We start from the raw sequence: 20727 nt of genomic DNA on the forward strand, positions 1-20727 counted from the left end.
AAACAATAAACTATACCTGGCTGGATAAAGCTTCTCAGGGGCAATCTATGTCTCCTGAAATCTGTTAGGTTTAGCTCACCATGGTCAAAAATAACAAATAAAAATGTCTGACTTGAACACATGAGACAGAGCTGTGAAGCAGGAATTGGTCCCTTTGCTCTCTGTATTTCTTTCACCTTGCAGTGCTCCTAATAAGTTGCACCAATTAACTGACTTTCTGTAAATGAAGCTTTGTCTGTGTTGAAAGGAAGAACTTTTGAAACAAAAGATATACATTTCTCTAAATTCTGGAATACTTGGCTCAAGTTCAGCGTTTTGGCTTTATCCACCTCTTCTACTCTGTGCAAAGTCTCAGAGCTTTGTGAGACGGGGAAACGTGATTTGTTGTCCAATCACAACACACCGAGCAGGTGAAACTGTTAATCTTTATCACTGTGGTCACTCATGCCGAGTCATTTAGAAACTCTGAAGGAAAAGCCTCTTGTAGTCACAGCTCATTAATTCCACAGCAACTGATGCATTCTAAATAAGAAATTAACCATCAGCTTTGAATAAACAAGGCGAGACAGCCAGTGGTAGTATTTCCATTGTTAATGGTCTGCTTCAGCCCTGCAGTCATTTTACTCACATAGTTTTGAGCAATTAACTTTGAAGAAGACGTCTTCCAGCCTAATGGGAATGGATAAAATCACAGCTCTGACTCAGAGATCCTGTGGGCCTCGGAATTAAATATACAAACAGTCACATTTATCCCACAATACATGATCTTCTTCTTTTCTCTCTTTTGTTGTGTCCCTCTTTGTCGTCTCTGTTTCAAACAACCAAAATGGTCATTTATGCAGGTTGTGTCCTGGTCAGCCTCATCAATAAGGTTGGCAGATGTAAAAGCACACCGGTTGAAAAGGTCAGCAGCAGCAGCTTCAGAGCAGCTCACTCAGTCTTTAGTTCTCTGCTTGCCTCCTCCTCATTTTTAAATATCTTCTCAGAACACAGTTTTCTTGAACAGTTTATTAATGGCCGACAATCTCCTACAGACAACCTAACACCAAAGCCCTTTCATGGAAAAGAGCATGAAATTGCACATTTAAGGAGTGCTGTAAAAGGAGTGTTTAGTAATATCAACTGTGACTAATGATAGCTCAGTCACACTAGAGTGAGAACAAAACTACAACCTCCTTGCAACTAGGAAAAATTGGGAATTGTATTTTTTTAAAATATCAAGCAACAGATTGCAAGTAGTCATAGCAACCACTTTTTTGTGTGTTAGAATTCGGTCCCCGAACAGCTGCAGTCTGACTCAGACTCCAGGCTTCTACAACGATGGCCCAAAGCTCTTCCTTGAATCTTGCCTGCCTTTTGTTCTGTTCTCTGTCTAGATAACCCCACACTGCTCCAATAATGTTGAGATTCAGGCTCTGCAAAGGCCAGCCGCGACCGGCCCACTGCCCACATGTGTGTTCAACTTTGTTTTAAATCCAGGTCAATCTGTTTGACCTGGATTACAGATGGTACTGGTGGATCAGAATCTCACTGTACTTTTCTGTGTTTATAATTCAGTGAACATAGAACTTGTTCAATTTTGACAAGCTCGCCATTACCACTGCCTGAAGTGCTGCACCAAACCTTGACAGAAGCTCCACTGTGTTTCACAGATGGCTGCTGCTTTTGATATTCAGTCCAGTTCCTGTGTAATTTGGCATACACCTGCCTGTCCTGATTGTTTCCCTTCCTTAAGAGTAGCTTCTGACAGCCATCCCTCTTCATTTGTGGCATTTTCAACTTCTGGCTTTTTTCCTGCTTTAATCCTCTACTCGATCTTTTTTCTTGTTAAATTATTCCAATTAATTCAAGGTGCTTTTTATGTAATAAAAACATTTGAATAATAAAAGCAAATAAGGCTTTAAAGGGTAAAGTTCAGAAACCAATGGCTGATGTTGCAGTCTTCTGTATTTTGTATAATGTAGATGTCAAACTCGTGCAGATCATCATCAAGGGAACGCGATTAAAACCAGTCCAAAGTCAGCGGCACCTGACTTTGGACTGGGTCATTTCAACAGCACTAGCGATGTTGAATGCCGATTTGCGACAGCCAGGCCCGTGTGTGCTGGCGTGTATGAGATGATTAAATGTTTTTATATGACTACTTTAATAAAATGTAGTACTGTCCCCTAAGTTCATCACCGAAAAGTCTGTCAAAGCTTGAAAGTCTGTACTTTAAATAGCTGTTCTATTTTTACCCGTCTGTTTTTACTTCGATTCACCTTAAAATGCTGCTTTGCATAACTGGTGGTGACAGACTATGTTAATTTCCTTAGATCACAGTAACAAATTTAGAAGCAACGTTTTTGCCTTATTTCATTTTATGTGCTTTTTGTGTTAGTTTTTCATCGCAGGCTCAGAAGGTGGGAGGGGCCACCAAGGATTGCTGTCCTATGGAATGTGGAAAGGGCTACTGACAAGAGGAGCTGGTGGTCACATGACTCAGCTTTTGTGCCTCATGGGGTTAAATGGGGGATATAGACGCACATGCATTCATTTCCTTACAGTTACTATGCACAGGGAGGAGATTTTCTTTTCCATTTTTGGGTAGAAATGAACTTCCTAGAAACTCTTTGCCTGTTATCCATGTTTTTCTTGTTTTCTCTCAACACAGAAATTAGTACTTTTCCACCTAATTTAACACCCTGACACTTCAACAGGAATCTTAATCGATTCATTTACTTTTTTCCTTTAAATATCACTTTTCACCAGAGTGATAAATACCAAAATACAAAACTAATACTTACAGATGTACTTGCACTGCCACATTCACAAGAATTCACTGGAAAATCCCATCAAACGGACTGAACTACAGATTACCCTCTTAAAATCACACTTAGTGTGTTGGAGTTTGAACAGATGTAGAGGATGTGTCCGTCAGCACACCTCTGAGGTGTTTTGCAGGATGTCTAACGTGATGTTACAGTCTCTGCTCCATAGCCTTGCAGTTGATTTATCTTAATTGTGACTGCAGTGCAACCTGGCAGATGGTTCACTAACTGGTGGGGGTTGGAGAACTGGTAGATGGCAGAAATAAATGGTAAATGGCCTGTATTTGTCTAGCGCTTTACTTAGTGCCTAAGGACCCCAAAGCGCTTTACACATCCAGTCATCGACCCATTCACACACACGTGATGGCAGCTACAATGTAGCCACAGCTGCCCTGGGGCGCACTGACAGAGGCGAGGATGCTGAGCACTAGTGCCACCGGGCTCTCTGACCCCCACCAGTAGGCAATGGGTGAAGTGTCTTGCCCAAGGACACAATGACTGAGACTGTCGGAGCTGGGGCTCGAACCGGCAACCTTCTGACACACAGTGTCTGTAAAGACAAAAAGGCAGATGCTGTGTAGATTAAAGTAATGTTACTGTCAATATGAGAAATGGTCTGTCAAATTCTATTAACAGGTCGGGGTTCGAATCCAGAACATGGTCCAGTTATTGTGACCTAGGTTCTATTATAGCCACAAGTCATTACATTTTGATAGTGAGCCATATTTATTAGAACTCAAAGTCAATCATAACGAAAGCAAATGGTAGATAAGACTCAGGGGAATGAGGCAAAAATGACAAATGAATGACCAGAAAGACAAAATGTCTTCAGACTGATGCTGACACTGCACTCTGTTGCCCACTGAGGTGGAAAACTTGGAAAATCTCCACATGTCCATGGATGAGAATAATGCCAGTCAGGGTTTCTGCTACTGGGTTTCAGAACATTTTTGAGAATATGATCTGACACCTGATGCTTACGAAGCTTACGAGTGCCAATCACAGGGAAACGGATAAAGGAAATGCTATGCATTTGTTCCGGTAAGGTTAGCATAAAGTTATGCATTAGACTCTGCCAGGCTCATGACAGGACAACACACTGAGTCACACTGTACAAAGAAATAAAAATTCAAAATGAATACAGTTTTGTCAGCTTAAAAAAATCAGGGGCTGAGTTGTGGTGCAACACAAACTACAGTGCAGAGATGGCGCTTCAGTAAGGTCAGAGAGATATATCAGACAGTGTTTGATTTTAATTTTAGTTTTATTCATACAGCAACAAACCAAAGCAACCATTGCCTCAAGGCTCTTTATACTGTTAGGTAAAGACCCCACAGGGTTTTTACCTAACAGTTGTGGGGATAGGTTAATTGATTATTCTAAATTGCCCATAGGTGTGAATGGTTGTCTGTCTCTGTGTGTTGGCCCTGCGACAGACTGGCGACCTGTCCAGGGTGGACCCCGCCTTTCGCCCTGTGACAGCTGGGATAGGCCCCAGCGCTTCCCATGACCCTGAAAAAGATCAGTTGAAGCGAATGGATGGATGGTAAAGACTCTGTATATACAGAGAAAACCCCAACAATTAGACAAAATGCCTATAAGCAAGCACTTGATGCTGGAAAGGAAACACTCTTTTAACAGCAAGAAATCTACAGCAGAATGTGCTTCATGGGGTTTAATGGGGGCTATAGTTGCACATGCATTCATTTCCTTACAGCTACTGTTCACAGGGAGGAGATTTTCTTTTCCATTTTTGGATAGAACTTGAAATGAACTTCCTAGAAACTTTTTGCCTGTTATTCTTGTTTTCTCTCAACACAGAAATTAGTACTATTGCACCTAATTTCACACCCTGACACTTCAACACGAATCTTAATCCCTTTTAAAAGCAAGAAATCTGCGACAGAACCAGGCTTAATCAATTTCAAGTCAGTTTTTATCTAGAAAGCCCCAAACATTCACCTCAAGGCTCTTATTATTGTAAGGTAAAGGCCCTACATGCAAAGTGGTACCGGTACATTAACGGGTGCAGCAACACAAATCAGTAAATCATATCTTCCATGATAGCCACCGCCAAGTTTATTGCAAAGTAACTGATGGAGGATTCAGGGTCACCTCATCCAACCCTAACTATTTAACAAAAGGAGCATTTTAAGCCTACCGTAATCTTAAAAGTAGAGAAGGTGTCTGTCTCCTGAATCCAAACTGCTTCCACAGAAAAGGGGTACCATTCTCCTTTTATATACTCATAAGTAAGCCTGCAGTCTCAGAGCAAAGTGCTCTAATGGGTTGATACGGTATTATAAAAGTGTTTAAGATAAGATGGGACCTGACCATGACAGCTATTGAAACCTGTAATCTCCTCATGTTTGTATATGTCCAGCTGATGGCTTTTGTCCTTACCACCTTTGCTTGTTGTAAAGTCAACATGTGATGCCTAATGTCGGTACTAATTTTGACTTTGGCTCCTGGCTAGCCATAAGATTTACACCCAGTCATACCAAGAAGGCGGCTTAAACCTAGATGTTGCAACAGACTTAGAATGACTTAAAAAGTCATGATTGGCTTAGTTTATGATCAGACCGAAACTCTATTGGTGCAATTGGCCTCTGATTACTCATCTGTGTTCCAATAGTAAGCTGACGTATTACATGCAGAAGTTTCCTTCCTTGTGTTATTTGTTTTTCATTTATTTATTTTTTGACTGTATTATTTATTTATTGTACTAATAACTGTACTAACTGTGGCAAACTGGCATAATTATGAGCAGACTAGTAACTCTATTTATTTAAAGACTTCTGTAATACCATCACAAATTCAAGTTTAAAAATAAAAACTGAAAACCACATTTCCCATAAGCCCATTATTTTCCATCCAGCCTCTCAGTCATTGGGGTTTTAATGGTCTTGAGCAACGTTGCTGGTTGGATTAACAGTGATTAAGGTTGTAGCAACACATTTAAATCAGTAAATCAGATCTTCCATGATGATGTTTAAACTTGTTTTTTTCCCCATCAGATTCTGCAGATCTTGGTGAAAGCAGTTGTTGAGAACTTGACAGACAGCCAGGGTGAGCAGGCAGGAGCCCTCCAGTCCAAACTGAAGGAGCTCCTAGGTCGGGTCAGTTCTCGCCACAGCAGTGACGCTGAGATATGGCGACAGTATGCCCTGCTGTATGGTGACGGCCACAGCTCCAACCCAGAAAACGACGACAAGGTCAGTAACATGCACTCGCATGTCTTTGTTTGTTTGTTTTTGTTGTTTTTTTTTATTCTAACAAGTCTTGGATCTGCCAGTTTCTACTTTACAGCTATACAAAGGGTCAGACCAGCTCTTCATTCAAAGCATGTGATTCCAAACGGTTTGTTTCCTAACAGGTAATGCAGAAATCTGCAGGAAACAACTTCACATACAAGTTCATTTTCATCTGCCTCTTGTTTATATAAAAAACCAAAGTAAAGGCACCTAAACATTAATAAAAACTAAATGCACTTAAATCAGTGGTGTGCGGTGACTTTTACAGAAAGATAATCCTCAACACAAACATTTGTCATCATCTTAGATAAATTTGATCAAATTAAAGCATACCATTTGTTTTTCTTTCTATTAATGTACTGTCTTTAGCTTACATTATAAAACACCTTGAGGCAACTGTTGTTGTGATTTGGTGCTATATAAATTAGAGATGGCACGATACCACTTTTTTATGTCCGATACCGATATCATAAATTTGGATATCGGCCGATACCGATATGAATCCAATATAGTGTGTTTTAATCAATAAAACTGTTTTTTTTATATCTTGCTGCTTTTTGTATAAGTTTATACTCAAGTTTAAATAAACAACAACACTAAAGCTATTCTGTTATACCTGTATGCAAAACATACACTGCACCCAAAATATTTCATAGTTCAGCAATACTGATCAATCTAATAAAGTTAAACCTGCTCCATCCTCCCTATTCTGGTATTTTAAAGAGTAAGCAACCTAACCAATAGGGCTCTAAAACTCCCAGCAAAAAAATAAAAAAATAGGGAACCACCCCCCACCCTCCACCTCATGATGCTTAATCGACGTAATCAACTTTAATTTGATGCAGTGTGAAAAAAATGCACAGAAATCAATTATTTTTCAGGAATAATTAAATAGATTCAACATCTTTCTTCAACAGAATTGCAGACTGCACAGATGGTACCTTCCCAAAGGAAAATTACTATAGCTTACTAGGGTATATTAGACTTAACAGTTACTATATACAGTAATGGACTTCTATACATTTTACATCAGATTAAAACTTTGGGTGTAAGATTCGGATAATTATTTATTAAAAGCTCGACATTTTAAATGAGAATAAGAAAGAAAAGTATGTCTTTGTGCCCCTTTTCCCTGTTCATGCCCTATCGGCCCCCTGGCTAAACTTTGCTAGATCCGCCCCTGCACAGTTACCAGCCGTCAGCTGTAGAAAAGGATCCTGGTGTAGAAAGTGATATTAAATCAATTCTAACAACAGATTATCAAGCTTAAACGTGCTGCTGTTGTTCAGCCGCTGGTTTCCTCTTTCTGGTGCAAAGTGGGCGATAAACAAAGAAGAGAGACGGACTCGCGACAGAAAAGCCGATCAGCTGATCATTAATCAGTTTCACATGGAAGTAGCAGCAGGAGAGGGAGGGAGAAGAGGCAGTCTCTCCATGTATCGGTTGTTAAGCTTAACGTGGAAATGCTTTACAAACATTCAGAGATGAACTTACACATTTGCTTTATTCCTCTCTGTGAGATAACTTCCTCTGAGATGAAATGCTGGTTTGGTAGCGAGGCTACAAATACACACAGCCGCTCTATCATGTGAGCACACTGCTCCGACGTGCTACGGTTATGAGCCGAGTTACGCCATGTCGCAAGTTTTTTGATGTGCTTTTTTGATATTTAATGGATCGGATTACATTTTTTATTTCTCTCCGATATCCGATCCAGTAATTTACGTCAGTATCGGACCGATACGTAATATCGGAGCGGTCCACCTCTAATATAAATACATTGTATTGAATTACATTTGTGCCTTTCAGCACTCTGCTTAGACATCTTCAGCTTTCTGCACTCCTTCCTGACTAAAGAATTGTAAATTCTTATTCTTTAAATCATATGTCAATCGTTTAATCTTTTAAGGACCACACATCTCTGGGGGGGGGGGGAAAGGTTGTTGCTGAGCTCAGAAACAGGCTAAATCTTGATTTTGAAATGTACATTAATCAAAAAAATCAGCTAAATTAAAAGGCTTGAGCATTGTGTGGCGTGTATGTGCAAATCATTAGAAAAAAGCTACTGCTCTCTGTTTGTCCAGTTCCAGTCATTAACAAAGTGAGACGAACACACCCATAAATGGAGACTGCCACAGTATATATATCAGTATGAAACAAGCGCAGCTTTCAGCAACAATAGCCTGTTGTCCTTTACATTCATGCCACAAGATCGGAGTAATATAAAGGATAGATGCAGACTGGTGTGGAGCTTTTTTTTTTCTTCAATTTTTATTTTGTTTTACAAAATGAAATAATACAAAGTTCCTTGTACTAACAGAATGCCACTGACTGATGTAATATACCGCATAAAACACATTTGAACATTAAAATAACATTTACAAACCTCATATGGTGGAAAAATGTTACCATGATGGCCTCACAAGTCAAATCTGTAGTGTAATCCCTGTTGTTTAACTTTGCTGCTTGAATCATGTATTTAGTTGAGCCACACAAAGTGGCAATAGATGGCTTTGAAAACACCCGTTTGTAGGTTTGGATGCCTAATGATCCATCTGTTAACAGAAGGTCTCGTATAAATCCTCTATCCGGTTGTTCAGTCTGACGTCACTAGCCGTGTCTGGGTCTAAACTCCGCTGCAGGTCCATATATCAAACGATCACTGTGGCATTACTGAGAGTTGAAAAACTGTCTAAAGTCTTTCATCTTTAATAAAATGATCAGCGTTCTGCTCTACCAGGTGTAACAATTGAGTTTAACATCCAGGCATCCATGAAAACGGGATTTATGACATTTAACGGAGTTAGAAGTTAGCAGGGAGTTAGCTAGCTAGCTTCTATATAAATACAATATAGCATGTCCTGACTGCGGGGTTTTGGAAACAAATTAAAACGTACAGCTCTGTTATCACTTCCAGCATAAATGAAGACAGGAAACTAAACAGCAGTGATGTTTGTAGGGTTACTGAAGTTGGGCTAGCTGGTATATGATGATGTGCTACATGACCGCTAGCGACACAGCTATGTTAGCATAATATAAACAAGCTAACTTTTTTCCACTCGATAAAAGTTAACGTGAGTGTTCTCGGTGGTCAGGAACAAATGTAATCGCATGGCAGGATGCTGTAAAAGGACCAAACTTCAGCCAGGAGAACAACTGAGATAATCCATCCACAATACGAGGTTAGTCATTCATATACTGCTGCATGGGCTGGGCTGTAGTTACATCCTAAGGTTTTAAAAACTGAGCTTAAATAAATGATTAGCGGTAATAAAAGCCGAGGGAGGTCAACAGTGATCACTGACTGTTTTAGGAGCTTTTTGAGATCAAATAGAAGAAAATACATAACATTAAACATGTTAACAACACAAAAGCCATATTAAACGCAGACTACTTTAGGCCCGGAAGTAGGATTTGTCGCGTCATCACTGAACAACCGGATTCCTTGAGCACTCGAGTGAATCACCATCAATTATTCACTACTTTTGGTTTCCAACAGTCTCCTTGTTTGGAAATTTAAAACAAGTCAAGGGTAAAAGTGGGGGCTGCATTTGACTACCAGAATGGTACTGCAGCTTCTGTGTTTTGTTTTGTTTTGTTTTTCTAGGCACTGCAGTTCCTGTCCAAGGCCCATCGCTGTGAGGTTCAGGGAGGCGGTTGGGAGAAAGAACCTGCTCTCTTCAAGGAGGTGATCAAACAAGCTGTCCACATGGGAGAAGGTTAGCTCACCACCCAGCTCTGTATGCCCTCACAGCCATTTCTCAGAGGAACAGAGAAGATGAAAGGATGGCAATGAGATGGAAAAGCGATATCTGATTACAGTTTAGATGATAATCTCCTCAAACCTTTGATGTTTTCATTACAGTAAGACAGATTCATAGAGTTAAACACTGGAGAGGCAATCAGAAGTGACTTTGAAAAAATAATAATAATGCTGTGAGGTATTAAATGTGTTTGCATTCTCCATCAGTTTATCCTTCCTCCCTCAACTAATGTTAGCCATGTTCCTGGGTGTGATGTTTGGGTTCTTTAAAACACAATTCAAATCCCTTCACTTTTAAATACTTTAGATACTTTTAAATACTTGTGTGTTAGATTTGATTGTCAGTGAATAAGACTGGATTTTTGTACATGTCTACATTAGTTTAGTTAATATTTGTATTCAGTATAATAATAGTAACGATCAATGCCTCATGCTACATATAGTCTGTGGGTTTTTTTTGTATGCTGTCTGTGATGCAGCATTATAGAGGTACTTCTGATCATCTGATTCTACCAGGATCACAGTACCATCTGCTCATCTGCAAGCTCTCTTCAAACCAATGTTCAAACCAAAATTCTCCCATATCACCCCTGTGTTAAAATCCTTGCACTGGCTTCCGGTTGAGTATAGATATCAGTTTAAAATCCTCACTTTTACATTCATGTCCCTACAAGGTGAGGCCCCCACTTATATCACTGAGCTTCTCCAACCCTACTCTCCAAACCAGATCCTTAGATCCACTGATTCGTTTGAAAACAAAGGGGGATCCCGCTTTTCAAACCTTGGCTCGAATATTATGGAACAGTTTACCTCCCCCCCTACGCACCATCAACTCTGTAGCTACTTTTAAAAAACAACTCAAAACACATCTGTTTAGACAGGCATTTAGGTAATATTCATGTGTAGTGTACTGTTTTAGTGGATATGCTATTATACCCTCTTTATAGTGTTTTATTTTTCGTTTGGTTTGCTTTTATTCCCTTGTGAAGCACTTTGAAATAACTTCCTGTTTTAAAAAGTGCTGTATAAATAAATTTTACTTACAATGTTTTATTATCTGAAAGAGGAACCATTACATCCTCTAAGATAAAAACAGCAAATGAATTATTCCAAATACCAAAAGGGTAAATTATACATGCAGTGCATCTGGAAAGTATCCACAACACTTGTTCCACATTTTGTCACGTTACACCCTTATTTCAAAATGGAAATACGTTCAGTTTTAATTCACGTACACAATATTGCGGGATTGCTGACTTTTTACTTAGAGTGCTTTTAGTTTTTGGGGTGCTGTGCAGCCTGATATAGGGAGAGCCTGATCAGACCCAGCTGCCCTGCTAGGCTTCCTGGCACTGCCCCACCCGGCCACAACGAGTGAACTCTTTGGCCTAAATGCAAAGTGTCCTCTCTCAAGGAAATTGGGCTCATCATCTGGCCAATACCATCGCTGGCACACATCCACATGCTGTGAGGATGTGAGATCAAGGGAAAAATGAATGCAGTCATGTACAGAGAGCCTTGATGATAACCTGCTCCAGAGTGCTCACTAGGCCGGACTTGACCGAAGGTTTATATGCCAAGAGCACACAGCCAAGATAACAGTGGAGTGGCTTCAGGACCAGAGCCCCGACCCAAGTGATCATATCTGGAGCGATCTGAAAATGGCTGTGCAATGACGCTCTGCATCTAACCTGATGCAGCTCGAGAGGTTCTGCAAAGAAGAATGGAAGAACCTGTTCAAAAATAGTTAGACTTGAGGCTTTAACATGCAACATTTGGAGTTAGGCTGTATAGCTTCTGCTTAAACACAAAAACATCTGGTTGATAAAACTCTTGATCACCTCCCTTACTTGACAAAACGACAAACAAGTAAAGTGCTGAGAATACTTTTGTGATGTATTGGGTAAGCGTTCAGGGTCACCTGATCTATTCCTGCCAATAACCTTTAAAAAAATGTAAGCGCCCAGTTTGTCTCCCAAATACAAACTGGGCGCTGGTTCCACAGAGAAACTTGATGCCTCTACCTCCCATTCTACTGTTAACCCTAAAACACTAATGTCAGGTGATTTTCACCCACGTAAAACTGATAGTGTTACAAAACTCCACATTAATATAGTTTTTTGCTCTCACAAGTAAACTGAGAGTAAAGTGTTGTATTGAGGTGATGTGGTAGTATGAGTTCTAAGTAAGATGGGGCCTGTTACTTCATGTAGTATTGGCAGTTGGGCATGGAGGAGCAGATCTTTGTCATGAGCTTCTCTTTTAGGTGGAGAAGCATTCAGTGCGTTCGATGCATTACCTGTCCTTTGGGATTGATACCTAATCTCACAGTTGGACATGCTGGTATCTCCCCCTGACCTGATTTAAAATCTGTGAAATTAAAAAAAACACTCAATGATGTAAAAACTTTAATTTTCAAGGAAAAACCCCTGAAATTGGCTAGCATAAATTCTTATAGTGTCCACTAATGGAAAAGGGGTGGAACAATTACTGTTAAATGAAAGCGTCCAAACTGAACCACTGAACAACAGCAGCTTTAATCAGGGAGGTGATCAAGAGTTTTATCAACCAGACGCTTTTATGTTTAAGCGGAAGCTATACAGCCTAAGTCCAAGTACACATTGTTTAATAGTGTTTGAGTACAGAAAATGGCTTCTGGGACACTTAAAAATTACAAAACATTTTGGGAAAGCTACAAACATCAGCCACACTTGAATCTAGGATTCCATCCATCTATCTTCTTCCACTATCCGTGGCCAGGTCGCAGGGGCAGCAACCTAAGCAGAGTGGTTCTGCTCTGAGCCCCTAATTCCTCACCCTATCACTAAGGGAGAGGCCAGACACCCTTCGGACAAAGCCCATTTCCACCGCTTGTATCCACGATCACGTTCTTTCAGTCACGGCTCGTGGGCATATGTGATGGTAGGGATGTCGATCGACTAGTAAATTGAGATCTTCGCTTTTACACTAAGCGCTCTCTTCCCCAAACTGGACCCAGTACAACATCCGCATCACTGCAGCCGCAGCACCAATTCGTCTGTTCCCGTCACTCGTCAACAAGACCCCAAGATATTTAAATTGCTCCACTTGGGGCAGGAACTCGTCTCTGACCCGGGGTGGGGAATCCATCGTTTTCCAGCTGAGGACCATGGCCTCAGATTTGGGGAATCCTAGCAGTGGGAATGAGAATCAGCACCTCCAAAGTACTAAAAGGTTAGGAGTTGATTATATACACACTCTATGAAATACTCAAATAGAGGTAAACATTCGCCAAAAAATGAGCTGGACACTGTCATACAGTAGAAATGCCCAATCAATCTGAAATGGAGAATAACTCGAGTGTTACCATCTGTAGGATTAGATTTTGATTTTGTTTAAAGACAGAAGAATAAATGGAGAGGGCTTAGAGAAAAGATAGCAAAATAGTACTTCCTAGTGAGTTTAGAAAATGTGTTGCTGTTACTCGACTACAGGTCTTGGTTGAACTCTTTCTAATCCCTTTAATCTCCTCCTAATCCCCTCCATGTTGGGGGCATACTTGTGGGTTGCAAAATGGTCCAAACACCCTCCAGTGATACAGCTCACACAAGCAATGAAATGCAACACTTTTGAGGGTTTTGGAAGACACCTTTAGGATTCCTATATTTGATATTTGCGCTTGTGCACGGTTGTCCCAAAGAATTAACTACCATGGTAATAAATCTGATTTCTGACTTTCTAAATGCTGCTTCTGCAGATGCAGAAGCTTTTCCCTGCATTCTCTAAGTCTCTCTTTCTCTGCATCACAGTGGCACTCAGTTGCAGTGTGAAGAAGAGTAATCCAGCAGAAGCTCTTCAGATACTCTCCTCTACACGCCTCAGTCTCAGGAGTCTGGCCACCAAAGCCAAGGTAACATTAAGAGACCCCCACTTAGCACGAAGCAGATATCTGCCTCACTTTATAGACAGTTTTCCTGATCAGGAACTAGGAGGAGGATTGAGTTTAGCCTGTCCTACTGTGTGTGTTCTTACTGTAGCAATTGCTCCTATAGGACCTCTTTCAGTGATGTTTTCGGGTTGTTCCTACTGCTTGTCAAGTACTTCTGACCTGCCCTGAAAAATTAAACACTAAACCTTGTTTGCACCTATTTTGCATTTCCCTTTGTTTACGGACATTTAATGTATGTTGTATACCAACGCTGATATTAAAAGATAAGTACATTTTCATACCATCCATATAAGTAAAAGCTTAGGTTTAGGAGTGCTATGATCACTGATTCATTTTCTTTCTGTTCTTGGCTCTCCATGATATTAGTAAGAATGGGCATCCTTATATGGTCATTCTAGGTGTACAGCTTTGGCTATGAGCAAGAAAGCCACACCTTCCTGCCTCACTTCACCATGGGCAGCCAATCAGAAGAAAAGTTGGCTTGAAGAAATGCAGACCTTAAAGGGGGCAAGACTAAATTACTTTCATCAGACACAGGGTGAAGTCAATGGTTGCATCAAGGCCTAGTATAAGATAAATAAGGATTATTTTAAACTGCAAAATAACAATAAGGTATCTGGAACCTCTTTAGCTCGTGGTCTTCACTCAGTAAGTGATGACGGCAGCACATGCTCATGCAGATGTTGTCAGCATGCAGCCTGACACAAAGTCTTTACCAGGTTGTGACACCATTCAAAGCATCTGTTCTGCCTGAACAAACTCCTCCAGCAGGCGATCAAGACAAATGTCAGACGTGAAGATTTAGACACAGGCGTTTGGGTTGTTAAGTCGTTCTTCTCAGTGGTATAAGTTAACATTAATGACTTTATACTTGACTCTTCCATTGTATATCGTCTTCCAGCAAATCCACACAGACGTGGCCACAGGGAGGATCCATGCTGAGCTGCAGGACGGCGTTACTGCTGTGGAGCAAGTCATCACCGAGCTGCAAGATCTGAGTGGGAAGCTGCGTAACCAGTCACAGTGACCATCCATCTCTAATATGCCCCTTTTGTGGCAAAAGAGACAACCTTTGGTTCTCAGGGGTCCTCAGTAAGACTGAGTAATAAAGACCCAAACCAGCTCTACACCTGCATTTATCATCACAGTGTATTACTGAACCTGTTAAATAAAGCAAGCCAAAGGACTGAATTTGTAATCCTATTTTCATACCTTTATGTCCACTTTGAAATGTAAACACTTACTGGGTGGCATCTTAAAATACAGTGTTAAAAATTTGAATGCTTGCTTTGATTTTTTTGTTGTTGTAAATGAAGTGATAAAATCACCTTTATCTGTGATAAACAAAGTGATCAGTTGACAGATTTTGAAGCTGCATCCATACAGAATAGGCTCTCGGGACAGGATGCAGCTTTAGGTCATCTGTATCTGTAAATATTTAGATCCCTCTCTCATCCACTGAAGAGACACATGTAAATGTAGTAAAAGAAATAGACCTAGATTGTAAAAATGTGATTGATACAGTAGGTTACTGTACCCATTGTGGTAATTTCTGCAGAACAGAACATGGAAGAAAAATCGAGCCTCTATTCCAACTTCTTTGTCGGACATATTTCAAAATGCATACTCTAAAAATATTAAATCTAGGCTCTTTCGTTTTTTTTATACCTATTTAGTTCAGTTTCATTGTACTTATACCCACTATCAGCAAGCACTGGGAAACACGACAGTGGGAAAGAAAAACTCCCTTTTAACAGGAAGAAACCTCCAGCAGAACCAGCCTCAGGGAGGGATGGCCGTCCACCACGACCAGTTTGGGTGAGGGGAGGAAGACAGGGAAGAGAGCCAGAGATTAATAACAAGTGACGATTCAGTGCAGAGAGGTCTATTAACACACAGTGAGTGAGAAAGGTGACTGATTCCCCAGCAGGCTACACCTATTGCAGCATAAATAAGGAAGGATTCAGGGTCTCCTGATCCAGCCCTACCTCATCTGAAGTAAATCCGCAGTTCGAGAGGGAAGTGCACTAATGGGGTGATATGATACTATAAGGTCATTAAGATAAGATGGGGGCTGGTTATTCAAGACCTTGTATGTGAGGAGCAGGATTTTGAATAAATGAAGGGAAGCCAATATAGCTCTATTTGTGCTAAAATAATTTTATAGTCAACTAGGAAATGGCACTGATCTTAACCAGCCTGGAATAAACAAACGGATGTATTGGTGTTTGTCTTGTCTTCCCCTTTCAGCCAATAACACATGTATGTATCCAAATAGTTGCTAAGACTAGATTTGTATGAGGTAGTTGTGTGCTATTTTATAAACTGCCACTAGCTTAACAACTTGCATACATAAACTTTACATGCTAGTTGGTAAATGGAAAATAGACTGGTTATATAGCGCTTTTCTACTCGAGCACTCAAAGCGCTTTATACAATAGTAACTAACAGATTAGTAAAGTACTATAAATGTACACATCAAAGCTGAAGTCAAATTATTTTCTATAGATACAACAGTAGCACAACAGTACAGTGACTCATATTAAGAAAGGCGAGGCTGCTATTAAGGTGCTTATGTCAGCAACAAAGTGATAGATACATAAATGGCAGCAATTAAAAAAACATCCAAGCAGAATGTTTTATTATATCGGAGTTGTTTTGATATTGTAGCTGCAGTGTAAGTTCTTTCTAGAATAACTCAAAATGATTGACTTTTTCCGTCCTTCATGAATATTTAAATGAAATTCCTAACACCAAGTCTTATCTCTTAAAGAATTGGTTGCATAAAGAAAAATTGTATACTAGAGAAGCAGACTTACCTTTCCCTTTAATCTCCTAACTACCTAAGTTTAGTACTCAGCTCTCGAACACCACCTCCACTCATTGTGTTCTCACTAATAAAAAGGCTATTAAAAACCATGAGCCATGCTCTGATGCTCTGCGAGATCATTTCCCAACTCATCCGACATGGTGAGCACACACACACGCATCCCATTGCCCTGCAGTTCATACAGGGAGGAGACCACCATTTGTTTCCTCAACTAGAAGGAAAATGACCTTGACATTGCTCAGGTTTTTTATCTCCCTTCTTTTTTCACTGTATTGGAGCTCGTGTTTTATTTTTCTCTGCCCATTTGTCACAAGAGCCAGAACCTCTGTTTTGAAAGTATTACCACAGCGATACCCATACAGAAAAGAAATAGTAAAAACTTATATGTGATATAAATCATATTAGAGATGGACCGATCCGATATTACGTATCGGTATCGGTCCGATACTGACCTAAATGACTGGATCGGATATCGGAGAAAAATAAAAAATGTAATCCGATCCATTAAATATCACGAAAGCACCTCACAAAACTTGCAACACGCCGTAACTCACCTCAGAACGTTAGCATGTCGGAGCAGTATTATTTATTTATTTATTTATTAACCTTTATTTAACCAGGAAAAGTCCCATTGAGATTAAAAACCTCTTTTGCAAGGGAGTCCTGGCCAAGAGGCGACAACACGTTGAAATTACAAAGTTACATACATATTATAAATAACAATTACATTTTAAAAACATTTTTCTCTGGCTCTCTCAATCTGGACTTAAAAGCATTTAATGAAATAAGATCTGCTATCTTCCAGTCTTTTTGCATCATGTTCCATGTGAAAGGGGCAGCATAAGTAAAAGCCCTCTTTCCCAGTTCAGTTCTGGCAAATGGAACATTGAGCAATAAAAGATCGCTTGAACGCAGGCTGTAAGAAACAGTACTTCTCCGTGTGAGCAGATCGCAAATGTAGGTGGGCATTTGTCCAAGCAGGGCCTTATAAATAAAGATGCACCAGTGAGCAAACCTCCTGGAGGACAACGAAGGCCATCCCACTCGAGCGTACAGATCACAACAATGGGTCAAGGCCCTACAGTTTGTAATAAACCGTAAGGAGGCATGATAAACTGAGTCAATCTTATGAAGACACTGGGCGGAAGCATTCATGTACAGCAGATCACCATAATCTAAAACAGATAAAAATGTAGCATTTACAAGACGCTTTTTTGTCTCAAAAGAAAAGCAAAATTTGTTTCGAAAGAAAAATCCCAATTTTAGTTTGAGTTTTTTCACAAGATTGTCTATGTGAGGTTTAAAGGTCAGAGAATCATCAATTAAAAAGCCAAGATATTTATACGTATGCACCACTTCTATGAGGTTTCCCTCAAGAGTGGACACCAAGGGGACAGTTTGAGGAAATCTCTTCATGTTTGAAAACAACATTAGCTTTGTCTTTTCAGCATTGAGAACCAATTTCAGCTCCAGAAGTGTGTGCTGAACCACGTCAAAAGCTTTCTGCAACGATTCTATTGCCTTTTCAAAGTTTGAGCCAAAGGAATATGCATCACGTGATAGAGCGGCTGTGGCATGCCGGACCTGTCGGTGGTCTGGATAGCATTTGGAGCTTCGCTAGCAACCCGGCATTTCATCTCCGACAAAGTTATCCCCGAGAGAAGTAAAGCAAGTGTGTAAGTCCATCTCTGAATGTTTGTAAAGCATTCCTGCGTTAAGCTTAACGAGCGACTGCCTCTCGCTCTCCGGCTGCTACTTCAATCGTGAAACTGCTTAAATGATCAGCTGATCGGCTTTTCTGTCGCGAGTCCGTCTTTGTTTTTGGCCCACTTTGCACCAGAAAGAGGAAACCAGCGGCTGAACAACAGCAGCACGTTTAAGCTTGATAAGCTGTTGTTAGAATTTATTTAATATTACTTTCTACACCAGGATCTTTTTCTACGTAGCTGACGCTGGTAACTGTGCAGGGGCGGATCTAGCAAAGTTTAGCCAGGGGGGCCGATAGGGCATTAACTGGGAAAAGGGGGCACAAAGACATACTTTTCTTTCTTATTCTCATTTAAAATGTCTAGCTTTTAATAAATAATTATCTGACACACAAAGTTTTAATTTGATGTAAAATGAATAGAAGTCAATTACTGTATATAGTGACTATTAAGTCTAATATATATACCCTAGTAAGCTATAGTACTTTTTCCTTTGGGAAGGTACCATCTGTGCAGTCTGCAATTTTGTTGAAGAAAGATGTTGAATCTATTTAATATTTCTTGAAAAATAATTGATTTCTGTGCATTTTTTTTCACACTGCATCAAATTAAGGTTGATTACGTTGATTAAGCATCATGAGGTGGCGCGTGAGGGGTGGTTCCCTATTTTTTATTTATTTATTTTTGTTGTTGCTGAGAGTTGGAACCCTATTAGTTAGGTTGCTTAATATTTACGCTAAGTACTCTTTAAAATACCAGAATAGGGAGGATGGTGTAGGTCTAAGTTTATTAGATTGATCAGTATTGCTGAACTATGAAATATTTTTTTTGTATACAGGTATAACAGAATAGCTTTAGTGTAGTTGTTGTTTTAAACTTGAGTATGAACTTGCAGACTTGCAAAATGCAGCAAGATATTTTAAAAAACAGTTTTGTTGATTAAAAAACACTATATCGGATTCATATCGGTATCGGCAGATATCCAAATTTATGATATCGGTATCGGTATCGGACATAAAAAAAAGTGGTATCGTGCCATCTCTAAATCATATAAGGCTTACATGATTTACTCATGAAAGTGGCCACTTTCTCATTACTTTCATACATTGTTTTAGTAAGTACCCAAAACATACAAGTTTCATTATATAATTTTTCAAGGGATCTTATATCTGTTTTCACTTTATATGCTTTTCATACAAGTTTCACACAAGACAGATACAAACTTTATAAGATTTATATATATCTTTTCCATATGGGTAAGGACTTAAAGGCCCCTATAAATGGATGATCTCGCATGAGGGAGTGGAGCACTGTGACAATGTAAAATGTTGATGATTGCACTTTGACAGTTGTCTTCATGGTAAATTCTCTGAGCTAATATTCATGTTTGAATCCACATTTCCAGCCTCACTCCAGTTATTAAATAAAAATGGCAAGAAGAAATGACCTATTTTAGGCTCTGGATCATCATTCATGACCACATTATATCACACCCACAGGATCTCTCAGCACTGGTGACTAATCTTCCTAATATGATTGTAAATTTACCAAATGCTATTATTAGATAAAGTCCACAAGAGTGATTTGCTGCTGTTCTGTCATCACCCAGAGGACAGCTTTGATAAAAGAAAACACAAGTTTGATTGTTTCGTGCCAGACTTACGCTCCCAGAATTCCTGGTATTTCTCAGCAGGGGCTGCAAAGCTGATGTCAGCATTCACAAAACTCCCATTACCTCACACTTTAGTTCATGCGGCAGGGATTTTATTTCAGTTGGACAAAATCTCTTCTCAAAAGAAGCAACAACAAAATCTGTCACTTGCACTTGAAAAACAAATGTTTACAGCATCCCAGAAGGTATTGTTTTCTTGAAATTGTGTAAATCAACTGGTTCTTATATGGTGTTTCTCTACTAAATATTAAATTGCAATTTGATCCAGTGTAGTGATATTATTGTTCTGTGTCTTTTGTATCATGTTTGATTAATAATTCAGAAAAGTTCTAAAACTTTTTTGTACAGAACCCTTCATTCAAGCTAGTGCAGTTCGAATTGCTTCACTAATTATTAAACAAGCTGATAACTGAAAAGAACAGATGTTTAAAAAAGCAATACATTCATAAATTCAAAGCAATATAAAGTAGATAAAATTAATAGAATTAAATAGTTGCATTATAAGCAGTTTAGAATTACAGTAGCATTCAATTCAATTTTATTTATGCAGCACCAAATCACAACAACAGTCGCTTCAAGGCACTTTATATTGTAAGGTAGACCCTACAATAATACATGCAGAGAAAAACCCAACAGTCATATGACCCCCTGTGACCAAGCACTTTGGCGACAGCGGGGAGGAAAAACTCCCTTTTAACAGGAAGGCAGAACCAGGCTCAGGGAGGGGCGGGGCGGGGCCATCTGCCACAACCAGTTGGGGAGAG

General features: G+C 39.7%; 2 protein-coding genes across 2 annotated transcripts in view; both read left to right on the forward strand.

Moving 5' to 3' along the window:
- ttc27 (tetratricopeptide repeat domain 27) overlaps positions 1-15036 on the forward strand; it is an 82303-nt gene extending 67267 nt beyond the window's left edge. Inside the window, exons 17-20 of the mRNA XM_080869046.1 lie at positions 5828-6025; positions 9672-9783; positions 13616-13716; positions 14657-15036. Coding sequence (XP_080725172.1) covers positions 5828-6025; positions 9672-9783; positions 13616-13716; positions 14657-14782 — 537 coding nt within the window. The 3' untranslated portion in view covers positions 14783-15036. The remainder of the gene's footprint in view (positions 1-5827; positions 6026-9671; positions 9784-13615; positions 13717-14656) is intronic.
- Positions 15037-16271: 1235 nt separating this feature from the next.
- The window catches only part of ltbp1 (latent transforming growth factor beta binding protein 1), a 143921-nt gene continuing 139465 nt past the window's right edge, over positions 16272-20727 (forward strand). The window contains exon 1 of the mRNA XM_080869053.1: positions 16272-18261. Within this exon, the coding sequence (XP_080725179.1) occupies positions 18161-18261 (101 nt within the window). The 5' untranslated portion in view covers positions 16272-18160. The remainder of the gene's footprint in view (positions 18262-20727) is intronic.

This window comes from Rhamphochromis sp. 'chilingali' (assembly GCF_963969265.1).
Source record: "Rhamphochromis sp. 'chilingali' genome assembly, chromosome: 20".
Lineage (NCBI taxonomy): Eukaryota > Metazoa > Chordata > Actinopteri > Cichliformes > Cichlidae > Rhamphochromis > Rhamphochromis sp. 'chilingali'.